Consider the following 14,552-nt stretch of genomic DNA (forward strand, 5'->3'; position numbering starts at 1 on the left):
CATGTGATGAACTCTGACCTTTTTCTTTTCATTTTGTCTTTGTGCTTCTATTTTTGCCATTATTCCTTTCTCTTTTCTTTAGAATGCTAATCTATCTATCTATCTATCTATCTATCTATCTATCTATCTATCTATCGATCTTCTATCTATCTATCTATCATCTATCTTCTATCCATCTATCTATCTATTTATCTTCTATCATCTATCTATCTATCTATCTATCTATCTATCTATCTATCTATCTTCTATCATCTATCTATCTATCTATCTATCTATCTATCTATCTATCTATCATCTATCTATCTATATCCATGTATGCATGTATGTATGTATGTATGTATGTATCTATCTATCTATCTATCTATCTATCTATCTATCTAGTGTGTGTGCATGTGTCACAGCATTTATGTGGAGGTCAGAGGACAACTTATTGGAGCCAGTTCTCTCCTTCTACCACATGGGTCCTTGAACTCAGGTTATCAGGCTTGGTGGCAAATACTTTTTTATGCTGAGCCATCTTGATGGCCCTCTTTTCCCTTCTTAATAATTAAATAAACATTTTGGTCAAGACCTTCTAACCCTGATGTCTTGCTTCATAATAGACCACACCAAAGCATGTGGAAGCTCTTTGAAGCTCTCTACTACTGGAATCTTCCCCTGAATAAAGAAAGCCACTGTGGTTTGTCTTACTTTGTGGTTTCCTACTTGGTACTGGGTATTCCTAAGGACTCTAAAGGAGTCAGTAAATTCTAATGTGTAGCCATGTTTGTGAGCTGGGTGGGCTGGGGACATTACACAGGTGTCTGTCTAGTTCTAGTCTTCCATTTCCTCTGAGTTTGCCTTTTGGGATCAGGACTTTTTTTAAAGCAAGTTTTCTTGACTGATACATTCTCATTGGATGAGTAGCCAGTGTTTAGGATAGCATGTTCATCAGTTAAGCAGTTCCCGCTAGTTGAGAATTCGAGTGGTAGACAGGCACTAAATTAAGTACTGAGATAACCAGCCAACGAACTACTGTTGTCCCTATTTCACAAACAGGAAAACTGAGGCTCACAGAGGTTAGGAGCCTAACTGTATTGAGAGTTAATGAGGGATCTTAGGCTGAAATGGAACTGCCTTTAAGAGTATGGCTTTCCCACCAAGAGATGGCTTATTGACCTGGTATCTTGTGAGTTTTGGCTGGCCTTTTTTTTTTTTTTTTCTTTTCCCAAGCTGTGATATTGAGATGACCTTGGAATCATTACTGTGAGGGAAAAACCACCCACGACTCTTGTTTCTTCTTACAATTTTTCCTCAACAAAATATAATTTCTCGCCTGGTCCCATTTTCCCCAAACAGCATAAGTGATTTGGTCACTCCATGGGCCTCTGCAGCTGCCCCTTTCCGACAGGGGAACTGTGGGTAAGAAGTATGGTGAGCACTGTGTCTCCAGTGGGTGGGAGAGAGAGCAAGTCAGTTATAAGCTTTTGCCTGGAGGGAGTGTGTGTGTGTGTGTGTGTGTGTGTGTGTGTGTGGCTTTCCCCTTGGATTCATGGTTCTCCTTCATTTCCTCTTGAAAGCAATGCAGCATATCAAATGATTCTCCCTCCCCTCCCTTATTTTTTTTTTGTTTTTTGTTTCTTTTCTTTTCATTTGTAGGGGAAATAGATTAATCAGTTGTATGGTTAGGTGTGAGGTAAGAGAGAGTTTTATTTTTAAACTTTATGCTAACTAGTACAAATAAATGAGATTTTAGCCAAAGGTTTTTATGTTTTTTTATTAGTTTACATTTATTGATTGATTGATTATTGATTGTGTGGGTGTACAGGCACATACAAACACATGCATGTACTTCCGCACTTCCGCACTTATGTGGTCAGAGGACAATTTGCCAGACTCTGTTCTCTCCTTTCATGTGCAGTCCAGGAATTGAAACCAGATCATTAGGCTTTGAAACAAGTGCCTTACTTAAAAAGGCTTACCTTTTTATTTTGCATTATGTACCTGTGTGCAGGTATGTGTGCAATGTGAGTGTAGGTATCCTCAGAGCCCAGGGATGGTGGCTGCCTAGAGTTGGAGTTACAGGAGTCTGGCAGCTTCCTGACATGGGTACTGAGAAGCGAACTCAGGTCCTTTGTAAATGCACAGTATGTTCTGAACCACTGAGCTGGCTCTTCAGCCCTCTACTTTCCTAATTTTAAAAATTAATTAATTAATTAATTAATTAATTTTAAACATTTCTTAGTGTTTGCAACTCTGACCATTTTGCTGATCTTCAAGTAATCATAATTGTAACCAGCACACATGCTGGGCATTGTTTAGATTACAGTTTTGACTCCAGTATTTTGGCTGATACAAACTTTCCATATCAAGCATCTTGCCAGAAGTGACAAACCTCTTCCCCGGGGTGTGTCAGATGTGTACAGGACAGGTGGCCTCCCGCCCTCTCCCCGGCAGCCCTGGGGTGTTTCCAGGGCTCCTTCCCTCCTCCCCCCTCACACACACAGGTTTTTTGGTTCTTCTAGCTCACTGCATGCAGCCTAGGGTTGCTCCCACTTTCAGAAGCCCTGGCTGGCCAGATAAGCTAAGGGCATTCTCGAGAGACTTCTCTTAAAATGATTCAACTCGTCTATGTATTCTGAAAAGCCTCTGCACATGTTAAAGGTTTTCCTGTACAAACTTGTGTCAGAGATTGTTTTCTTGGGCCTCAAGACTGTATTTCTTGGCCCAACGGGAAAGCACAGTCTATAAACTTTATAATCTGAAATCAGAGATAATCCTTGTGTGACCAAGAGCATGTTGGTTTAGCTGAATCTTATCTTCTACATTGTCAACTTCAATTAAATGGCTAGTTTCTCTTTCTGCCATTTCCTCTGGGCCCCTGATCTATCATAGGTACCCTGTATTCAGAACTGACGATGAGGTCAGTGCCTTCTTCAGAAGAGGTTTATGGGTAACCCATGTGGTGAGCAAGACTGGGGAAAACCAAGCCTCGAAGGCAGTATTTCCACTGGGATGCTGGTATTGGTTTCCAGACAGTAGGAAAGGGAAGCCTAGGTTTGAGCAGAGACTGGAAACAAACCCCACTGCTGTTCCTGTTTCTTCAGACCAGGCTTGGTTTCAGGGTGTTTGGAGCTGGAATCTTTGGCTATGTTACGGAGACAAACTGCACAGGGATTGCTAAGAATCCCTCAGAAGACAGACTCCTTTTCAAGTGTTTCTGTTCCAAGGACTTGAGCACATGACTCTTGCCTGGGACATTGGGGGACTTTATTAGATTCACTGAGTAGCAAAATATTCATAGCAGGTTCTGAGACAGCTAGTCAAAGGCTTTGATGGCTGTTTTCTTTTCCTTTAGAAATAAAAATTAAAATTATTTTGGGGTGATATACTAAGGAATGATAGGAATAGCTCACAGGAGCCTGCTTTGCTTGCAGCCAAGCACATGGCTTTAGCTTCTGATGAGTTGGTTGCCAGAGTTCTTATCATAGCTTCAGGCTGGCCAGGCCTGTGCAATAGTGGAAGGCATGGGAACTCAGATTTATCCAGAAGCATAAAACAAAATGAAACATTTGTACACTCTGGATCAAACCATCCAGGGCCCTGGATCATTGGGCTGTTCCCTCTTCTTATGGGCACCTCATAGGTGACGGGTTTGATGATAAGGAGTGTGTGGAGAGCTAAGTGTATTCTACCACTGCCTCTGTGTGTGCATGTGTGTGTGTGCTCATGAGAGATAGAGATAGTTAGAGAAGAGACAGAGGCAGAGAGGTAGAGACAGAGAGGGGTTAAACCCATTGCCTTAAGCCAAGATAGTATTCTACCACTGAGCTATAACCCCATCCCTTTATTTTTATTTTGAGAAAAGGCCCTTTGCTAAGTTGCTTAGGCTGCCCTTAAACTTACCTTGAATTTATAGTTTTCTTGCGTCAGCCTACCAAGTAGCTGGGGTTGGGGCCTTTGCCATCACATCTAGGTCTTATAAGGGTTTTGATGTTGGATTTTTTAAAAGTGGAAACCTCAGTATGATGTAGTTGGATGAGAAAAATTGATAATTGAAAAAAATAATACATTGAAACCTGGCAGATGAATAAGACAGTACACATCAGCCTGATACTATCAAAGAGAGACTGGGATTTATTGAGTGAATGACTGAATGAAAACTGGATACTTCTTTTCCTGATTGAATTATGCACAACTTCCTGCCCCCCAGCTCTTTAATTTCTACTCTCCTGCAAAGCAAAGGTGGAGGTGAAATACACTAGTGACAGAGCAGTACAAAATTAAGACAATGACTCCCCAGGAGCCTCCACATCTCTTCACCATGCACATCCCTTTTATGGTATTCATTGTGTTGAGTTAGGGGTTGTAAGGAGTCACATGGAGGCAGACACTCTGTGGCTTACTCTTCTCTGCAGGAGTTTGTGATTGACATGCCGTGTGAGAACGCCCACAAGATGTACATCGGCAATGCCATGCATGGGAACTACGCTGCTGTCTTCGCCCAACTCATCATTGAGGGAAAGTCTCAAGGTTTGCCACCAACATGAAAGCCTTGAAGAATTCTCTTTGCTATTGCTGTTTCCCCATCAGTTCTGTACAGAAAACATACTCCACAGGGCCAGTTTTATCTTGTAAAATTACATACTACTAACTTTATCTTCTTTATAAAAGTGATGGAATTTGTTATTGCCTGTTGACATTAGTCACTATTGGGTGCAGTGCTTAGGACTCAATGGATTTGGAGAGTAAAATAATGTTATATTGCTCCAGAGAAAGCATGAGGTTTTAGTCTTTTATTTTTTTTAAAGGTTTATTTATTATTGTATCTAAGTACACTGTAGCTGTCCTCAGATGCACCAGAAGAGGGCATCAGATCTCATTACAGATGGTTGTGAGCCACCATGTGGTTGCTGGGATTTGAACTCAGGACCTTCAGAAGAGCAGTCAGTGCTCTTAACCGCTGAGCCATCTCTCCAGCTCTTAGTCTTTTATTAAAGACACATGCCACCATACCCAGCTAGAAGGTTTATTTATTTATTTATTTCTATTTTTTTGTTTGTTTGTTTTTCGAGACAGGGTTTCTCTGCATAGCCCTGGCTGTCCTGGAACTCACTCTGTAGACCAGGCTGGCCTCGAACTCAGAAATCTGCCTGCCTCTGCCTCCCAAGTGCTGGGATTAAAGGCGTGCACCACCACGCCCGGCTTCAAAGGTTTATTCTTTACAAGGTCGAGTCTAGGGCCAGCTATATAGCTTACTCCAATAATTCCAACACTTGGAAGGTAGAGGCAGGAGGGTCAACTTGAATTAGAGGCCACCTTGGCTTATGTGGTGAGTTCTAGGCCATCTAGGGTTACATAGTGAGACTCTGTCTCAACAACAGTGAAAAACGGTGAGCCTAATAAGCGTCTGTCTGTTTGTCTTCCTTAGGGCCCCACTGTTTTATTGTCCCTATCAGGGATGAAAATGGAAACTTGTACCCAGGAGTGACAGCTATTGACATGATGCACAAAGAGGGTGAGTCGTCAAGTGACCCTCCTCTGTGTTTATTTGTACCTGTTGTCTGTTCTCGAAGGAGAATATAATCCCCTTCATCTTCAGGAAAGCATACTGGGGGGGGGGGGGGGTCTTTCCAGGGAGTATACATTGAAGTTATCTCCTCTACAAAGGACACAGCTTCAACTTCTCTCTTCTTGGTCTTAGGGCAGGCTGTAGCTCTCTGGTGCCTCTTCACCTCCAGACTAATGTTTGTAACTGACCCAGGAGATTTGTAATACAAGTGGGTCCTCACAGTTTTGGAGGATAGAGGTCCGAGATGATGGAGCTGCCAGGAGATGTTAATTCCTTCTGATGGGGGCAATGGAAGGTTCTAGTCCAAGACTCTTACCTCCACTTATGAATGCTACCTGCACATGAGCATGTAGTCTCCCTGTGCACACATCTGCCTCCAGGTTTCTCCTTCTTATAAGGATTGCCATCATTTATAATAGAGTCCACCTTAATGATCTCATTTTAACTTGGTTGCCTCTGTAACGCCTCTATTTCTAAACAAGGTCATATGACAGATATGGGCTTAGGACTTCAATCTATGAATGGGATAGGGGAGGTACATCTCATAGCACTCAGTGAGACCAGCTTTCCAAGGCGAAGCCAGCTAAAGAAAGTATTGTAGGAGTTAAGGATAAAAGAGAGAAGAAAGAGAGGAAGGGGTAGGGGAGACGCACTGGACAGTATGGGAATAGCCTCAGCCCACTGTTAGTACAGGCAACCTTGCTTCTGAGTGTGGCCCCTGTCAAGTGCGGTGAGAGCAGAGGGACAGGCCAGTGCTTTTGAAGTCACACCACATGTTGACAATACTGACAACTGCAGAAAGTCTGCTTTGGAATTCTCATGTCTTCTGTCTTTAAATTTCACTAGTATCCCGTGTCTGAGGAGGAAGTCCAGAAGGGGAGGAAGCAGGAGCTGTGTGTGGGCAGAGGCTGACTTCCATCTTCAGTGTTCCATGCTTTCTCTTACCTGGCGCACTGCCTTTTAACTCCTATTTACTTATTTAGTTTTACACTTTAGCTTATGTGTATGAGTGTTTGGCCTGAATGTATGTCCATGCACGGCATGTGTGCACGGTGCTCAGGGAGGTCAGAAGGAAGTCTTCTGGAACTGGAATTACTGATGGTTGTGAGCCACTATGTGGGTTCTTCAGAGCTGAACCCGGCTCTTCTGCAAGAGCAACAAGTGCTCTTAACCTCTGAGATGTTTCCCCAGTTAGTCTGAACTCTCTCCTTTTAATGAGGTTTGTTGCTGGGGAGGAAAATGTACCCCAACAGAAACCTGAGTCCCTAGCACACTGTGGGCTCCAAACAAGGAAAACCTTGTCATTGTTTTTCATTCTCCTTCAGGGTGGGGGTTAGGGATGGGCCAGGTGTGTCTGAGCCAGCCCCCACCCCCTCCCCAGAGCAAACTGACAGCATCCTTACTCTGCCCCCTCCAGTTCTGGAAATGTTTAAGGTTTATGTTTTTGGCCAAGAAGTAGCTGAGGCCGTCTGTAGGATGGTGCATGCATAGCTTTCCCTTGAATCTATTTTAATTCTGTTCCCTCCAGGTATGAATGGTGTGGATAACGGAATTTTGATATTTGACAAGGTTCGGATTCCCAGAGAGAACCTGCTGGATAAGTGAGTACTCTTCTCCTTAGTGTCTGTACAGATGACCTACTTGTTCCCGCAAATGAGGCCCTGAGTTTTGAGGTCTCACTGTCTGCAAGATTGAGCAGTCATCTTCTGAGTGTTTCAACAACTGGAAAAGGTAGATAAGCCGCTAGAGAGAAGGTTAAATGCTCCAACATGACATTGGTCATATGTAATGATTGATACAATTTAATGGGCATTCCTAGACTTTTCTCTATGCCAATATATCTAAAAAGGGAGACTTACATTAGAATTTTAACAGAATATCCATTGATAGATCTTGTTCTTCTCAGAACTTCTAATTTCCATCTGACATTGAATATCAGATGTACCAAAGTACCATGTTAACTAGTCTGTAAATTATGTACCCAATCTCTTGTTTTTGGATATTTATCTTCCTTAGATTTTGGCAAGAATAAACAAACTGATGTGTGCTACTTGCTTCCCTTGTGGGTGTGAAAAGTTATGATTACCACCTTTTAAGTGTAATCAAAACACACCGTATGCATGCATGAAATTCTCAATGAATAAATAAAAAATATTCTATTAAAAAAATCACTGAGGGGAAAATGCCCAGGCAGTCACAGGGCAGTCAAGGTGCATCAATGAGGTGAGAGGTTCTTTCTCTGGTAAGATCCACAATGGCAGTCAGGGTTAAAGACGCCTTTCCTATATTCTCCGCAACAGCACTTACCTCAGTGCCTCAGCTATGTTTCCTGTGTGTGAGCTGTAAACCCTGGGCCACAGCTGTGCTTACATCACTGGTCGAGCCGGAAGTCTGGGCGTCAATAAACTGCCTTTTTGGCTTGCTGTGGATTTTCTCTTTTACATAACTTTGCTACTTACAAGTTCATGTCCACAAATAAATGTAGTTGATTACAAAAGTCAAAGAAATCTGTGTGGGAAACAAACTTAAAATGGACAAAATTCCCTCTGTCCCCACCCCATGAACTGTTGGTAAATAGAATAGAAACGCTGAAGACAGACGTCCTGGAAAGTCTCTGCAGCCACCAGTGCTTGTGAAAGTCAGTTCGAGGCCCATAGAGGCCCAGTTCTAGCCTTCCCTAAAGGTCTATTTCCTAGCACTTGGTAGCATCACCTGATCTGGAGGATGGAAGAGGAAAGGGGAGACAGGATGGGTGACTCCCCATATCCCATCACCCTATTCAGAGCTTAGTGGGTGATTCAGCCTCAGATGACAACTGGCTAAGGCTAAGGGCTCACCAAATGCAGTAGAGGTCAAAAAGTCAGATTCAAGTAGAAAGAAGAAAGCTGGTGGGCTTGTATTGTTTGTAGGTAATACATCACTTTGACAAGCAAGATTTTATTTATAACATTATTTTATTACCATTTAAGTTGTCCCCCACACTGCAGAACAACAGTGGCCATATGGTTTTTTAAAAAAAAAAACATTTATTTGTTTACTTTATGTATATGAGTACACTGTAGCTGTACAGATGGTTGTGAACCTTCATGTGATTGTTGGGAATTGAATTTAGGACCTCTGTTTTCTCTGGTCAGCCCCACTCACCCCAGTCAGCCAGTCAGCCTTACTTTCTCAGTCCCTGACTTGCTCCAGCCCAAAGGTTTATTTATTATTATAAGTAAGTACACTGTAGCTATCTTCAGATGCACCAGAAGAGGGCGTCAGACCTCATTACAGGTGGTTGTGAGCCATCATGTAGTTGCTGGGATTTGAACTCAGGACCTTTGGAAGAGCAGTCAGTGCTCTTACCCACTGAGCCATCTCGCCAGCCCCCATATGGGGTTTTGAAAGAGCAGTCTTTTGGGGGTCTTGGTTCATCGGTGATTAGAAAGTGAACTAGTTAATAGGTATAAATATAAATAATTCAGTAAGTCTCTAAAAATGTCAGCTGCCATTTTATTTTTTGAAGAAATTAATAAACTCATCCTAAAATTAATAGGGAAATCTGAATAAAAGCAAGCCATCTTGATAAAGAAGAACAGAGTGGGAGGATCACACTTGGAATCTGAAAGCTTGTGACAAAACTGTGTTAGTCTACATTGTATGGCATTAGGATCAGGGTAGTTATATGGATAATGGAGATTAGTCTACAGATAAATCCTCATGTTTATTGATAATCACTAGACCTCTGGAGCACCAAGACAAAGAGGAAACAAAAGTCTTTTCAGCAAATGGCTGGACCCTTATCTCATACTACCCAACTACAGTTAGAAGACAACTGGGGTATATACTTAGTGACCTTGGTCTCATCAGTGAGTTATTAAATATGACACTAAAAGTACAGCCAACTGAAGAAAAAGTAGGTCAATTGGAGTTTATAAAAAAATTTTTAAAAAGTGACAATCTTCTGAATTGAAGAAAAACTTATAAATCAAATACATCATAAGGGCCTAGCATCCAGAATGGGAAACTATCCCAGCTAATCAAGATAGACAAACAGTTAATAAACAAAATATGAATAGACATTTCCCAAAGAATATATTCAAATCACTAATAAAGAAGAAAAGAAATTGCAACAATACCGCTGTCATTGGGAGACTATTGTCAAGTCACAGGAAGATATTACTCTGCACTTCTTGGGATGGCTAGGGCAAACCATAGAGACAATACTAAATGCTGCTGTAGGTGCAGAGAGGTTAGAACCATCTCACATTACTGGCAGTATTATAAAATATCTGCATAGATTTGGAAAGTCACTTAGAAGTTCCTTAGAAGTTTTAAGTTCAGACTGGATAGATGGCTCAGCAGTTGAGAACGCTTGTCTGCTGCCCAGATTCAGTTCCCAGCACCCACATAATGGCTCATAACTGTCTGTAACTCCAGTTCCAGAGATCTAATGCCCTTTTCTGGCCTCACTGAGCTCCTGTACTCAAGTAGTGTGCATAAACTCATGCCAGCATATATATACAAATAATACATAAATCTTAAAAAAAAAAGTTTGAAGTTAAATGACCCAACAGTTTTATTTCAAAATGTGTATGTGTGTGTATACACACACATATATGATTGTGTGTGTGTATGTGTGAACATATATACATACATATATACATATGCATAGTATACACACACGCACACACATGCACACACACATGTGAACATTGTCCATATGCTCATTGAAATGTGTACTTCTATTTGTTTCAAATAAACTTAAGCACAAATGTTCATAGCATAGTCATTCATAATATCCTCAAAGTAGAAACAACTCTAACATCTGTTAGCTGATAAGTGCTAAAAGACATCTGGTATGTCCATTGAGTAAAACATTCATTCATAAAAAAAAAGAAATACTGCTCTAGGCTAGAGTGTAGGTGAGTAAACCTTGCACTGAGTAAACCTTGTGCTGCGTAAAAGAAGCCAGACTCAGAGAAATATTATATCATTTGATCCCACTGATGCAAAGAGCAGGATAATCCATAAAGACAGAAAGTCAGTTCCCAAGGACTAGGGGGTGGAGGATCTAGACAGTAACTCTAATGGTGTGGGGTTTCTCTTAGCATGATGAAACTTGAGGAGTTGAGGAAAAATAAAGGTTCTAGAACTTGTGAATATTCCCAAACCCACCAAACCCAAATGCTGTAAACATGTGAATTTTGTGGGATGTGAGTTGCATCTCACTGTTCTTTAAAAAGCAAGCAAACAAACATGTGTTTGCACATTCAGGCCCTGGCTTTGGTTTGATGGTGATGGTCTTTCTGCTCTTCCTTTTTGGGAGCTGCTACTTCACTGTAGACTGGCAGCAGTAGAGAACCTGTTCTTGTCAAATCCTTCCCAGCATTTCTTGCAAAGCTTTCAGGATGCTCATTGCTGTGTTCACTCAAGAGTCATAAGATATCACATCTAGTAGTGCCATGCTTGTGTTGTGTTAAATCCCATCGCCTTTTTTCATCCTGCTTCCATACATCCTCACAGGTTTGGTTCTGTGACTCCAGATGGACAATACCATTCACCTATTCAAAGCAAGAACGCAAGATTCAATGCGATCCTGGCAACACTGACTCCTTCAAGACTAGCAGTGACTTTCCAAGCTTTGGGCGCCATGAAGGTAGTTGGCACTGACTTTAATTAACTTCACTGTCAGTTGTTTCCAGAATGAGCAACAATGTCAGATGCTAAGATTCTCAAGCCACAGTCAAAATAATGGGACCAGAGATATTCGTTATATGCTGAAGAGGGCCAGTTAACAATGAATATAGAACATTTCTGCATCCTTGAGACTATATTCCATCCATCTGCATCTCAGATGTGTGTTGCTAGGCACAGTTGAAAAAGTAGCAGAATTGTAAAAGATGGCCCACAGAGACTGTCTTATTTAAGACCTGTACAGTATGGGATGACAGCTCCAGGAGGGGAGAGCAATGTGTGATTTTTTCATGTTTTCATTTTCTGTTCTATTGAACATTATTATGGGGATAGCACTGATTACCCAGTGGATCTAGAGAGTCACAGTTCCTTCTGGGTGGTCTGATAGTCTGGCATGCATTCTTTGTTCCTATCAATGTAGCTATGTGAAGATGAGTGTGGGCTTTGAATTCAGAGGCGCTGTATTCCAGTCTTATCTCGTGTGTCCAGAAGTGGGACTGTAGGGAAGTCATCAGTCCTCTCTGAGCCTTAATTTTCTCATCAATAAAATGGAACTGATGGTGGTGGTGAGGTAAGAGGAAGGACCAAGAGTGCCAAGTTCCTGGTGCAGAATAGCAGCTCTGTAGTTCAGAGCTGTCAGTAATGTGGTTCTTAGAGCAGCAGCTCTGTAGTTCAGAGCTGTCAGTAAAATGGTTCTTACCGATGCTCCTGCTGTTACTGGCAGGACAGAAGCTGACTGTAACAAGGAATGATTGGTTGTTTCCATGCCTAGAGAACTTGTTTCCAAGTAGGGCAATCTGAAATGCCTTGGGCTCTTGGTTATCTAGAGGGCTCTTGGTTATCTAGAATAAACAACAAACTAGAATCTGCCCATCTAGACCTTGCCAGCCAATGATATTATCCCGAGTGCTAGTCAACTTTCTGTTCCTGTCTGGAGGGTTCTGAGACAATTGACTTATAAAAAGGAAAAGGTTATGGAGTTTCAGCCCACACTCAGGCATTCCACTGTCGTAGAGCATTGTGGGTCCAGGGAATGCACAAGAATGCTTCTTGTGTCATGGCGTCTGGGAAGCAAAGAGACAGGAAGGGTCTGTACCAGTCACTTGTCTCTTGCTACGACAAAATACCTGATAAGAAGCAGATTGAGGGAAGGAAGGGTTTCTTTTGGACCTACATTTCCATCGTATATGGTTTAGTATGGGGGGTGGGGGCGGGGAAGGGGATGGCGGCAGGAACAGGAGATAGCTGCCACACTGTGTCTGCAGTCAAGAGGCAGAGAGTGGCAGAGGCTTGTGCTCAGCTCCAGCTTACTCTCCCATTTTTATCCAGTCTAGAACCTCCACTGGGATATTATTCACATGTAGAGTAGGGTTCCCCACCTCAGTTACCCTAATCTAGATAACCCCTTGCAGATATGCCTAGAGTATTATTTATGTGGAGATTCTCAATCCCACCAAGTCAGCAGTCAAGACTAACCATCTCTGGGGCTGAGCTCGCTGTAGTGTTGAGGGCACATCCAGAGCGATCTTGCTTCCTTCTGTCCTCCCTAGATTCTAAAGACTCCACAGCTTTCCATCAGTGCCACAGGCTAGATACCAAACTGTCAACACATGGTTTGGGGACCAGCATTCAAGGTCCCAGCTGTAGTGTTCAGGCCAAGGGGGATTCTTCACAGAGCCTAGATGGGGGCTCTGTGTATACTGCCTTGTTGCCCATTGAATGACATTTCCAGTGGATACGTTGCATAGTGAGTGTCCCCAGCACAGATGTTTCAGAGATGCCCTCTCGCCAGCCACTTCCCCTGCAGCTCAGATGAGGGACGGGTGTTTCCTCGGCTGAAACCTAAGATGTTTCTGATCCTTCTGCTGTCGCTGATGAATGGAAAACGGATCCTTCCCTCCTGCGTGTATTCTTGATGGATTATGAAACTGTCACCCAGGCTGCTCACAATGATATTAACTCAAGGCTGGGCATGCCCAGTCCTTTTAAACTTTGCCCAGATGTCTGACTTTTCATGACTATCTCTCATTTCCACAACATTCCTCAGTACATTGAGATTGCTCTCAAAGGCTTGCCGCAACAGCCATCCTCTCCTTCGTGCCCAAAGTGCCGTGCTCAATTAAATGATCAAGAAGAACAGGAGGAAAAAGAAACCAAGATATTTGGGGTGGGGAGTCAGAGAGGGAGGAGGCTTAAAGGACCTTCAAAGCCTACTTGGAGGGGGTAGTGGTAGCTGGGAAGCCTTTCCCAGCAAGGAAGGGAGATGAGGATAACCCTGAGGGTGGAGTGCAGAAGCAGAGGACATGGGGAAATAAACAAGAGCCAACCTATATGGTTGGATTGATTCTGTGTGAGGGAAATGTTTTGTCACAAGACATGTTGTCTTTACTCGTAAAGGCATCTCTCCCCAAAGGAGGCTTGGGAGCTGCACCCCATCCCAGCAGTGTCTGTCTGGGGTAAGTGATGCTACAGGCAGGGGATTGCTCATTGAGAATGCCTGTATACACAGGAATACTTGTCCCAGCCACCCTGTCCCCCCTGTGACCTACCAGTGCTCAAGAACCAAGTTCTCATCTCATGTGAAGGGTCTTATATGACCCCTCTTCCTGATCCCCTTCTTCCCATTTGCTCATGTCTCCCAATGATGCGCCTTGCATTTCCTTACTGTGGGTGTGGTACTCACAAGTGATGTTCTGTCTACAATTCCCATCTTATCTTTACGTCCGATTCATTTTCACACTCATTTCTAAGCACTTGAAATTGAGCCTTCTTTGGAAATGCCAGGCTTGCACACGACCCTAGTGTTGTCTGTCTCTAAGACATGGCAGACCTCTTGTAGTGTCCTTTTGGTTATAACTGAGAAAATGTTGCAAGAGTGACCCTGGAACTTAGGAGTTCCACATACATTTCGGGAATGGGTCACAATTCCATTCAGAAGAGGACATGGCCAATCCCAATGAGATTGACTGGGTTTGGGCACTGTATGTGCAGAGAGGCAACTCAAAGGAAATGGGGCTCATAGGGGTTGGACCCACATTTGCCAAGACTGGTATCTACCAGATATCTCCATGTGTCTGCACACAGGGGAAAGATCACTTGAGGACAAAGTGGGAATGGCTTCGGGGAACCGCTGGCACCTCAATCTGATGCTTCTAAACTCCAGACCTCGAGGGGAAAATATCTGCTATTGAAGTTATTTGGTCTGTTTCACTACCTCAGGAGACTGATATACATGCCAAAAAACCCAATGGGTCCCCCTCCACAGGCTGTCTGTCAGTCAAGGCTGCAGCTGATGGGAGTCATCCTTTCCTTACCCCAGGAC

General features: G+C 42.9%; 1 protein-coding gene across 2 annotated transcripts in view; it reads left to right on the top strand.

The window, feature by feature from the left end:
- The window catches only part of Acoxl (acyl-Coenzyme A oxidase-like), a 287,456-nt gene that overhangs the window by 34,550 nt on the left and 238,354 nt on the right, over positions 1–14,552 (top strand). For both annotated transcript variants that reach the window (XM_006500273.2, NM_028765.3), the window contains 4 exons: positions 4,398–4,512; positions 5,411–5,497; positions 7,080–7,152; positions 11,060–11,192. In XM_006500273.2, coding sequence (XP_006500336.1) covers positions 4,398–4,512; positions 5,411–5,497; positions 7,080–7,152; positions 11,060–11,192 — 408 coding nt within the window. The remainder of the gene's footprint in view (positions 1–4,397; positions 4,513–5,410; positions 5,498–7,079; positions 7,153–11,059; positions 11,193–14,552) is intronic.

This window comes from Mus musculus, chromosome 2 (genome assembly GCF_000001635.26).
Source record: "Mus musculus strain C57BL/6J chromosome 2, GRCm38.p6 C57BL/6J".
NCBI classification, from domain to species: Eukaryota; Metazoa; Chordata; class Mammalia; order Rodentia; family Muridae; genus Mus; species Mus musculus.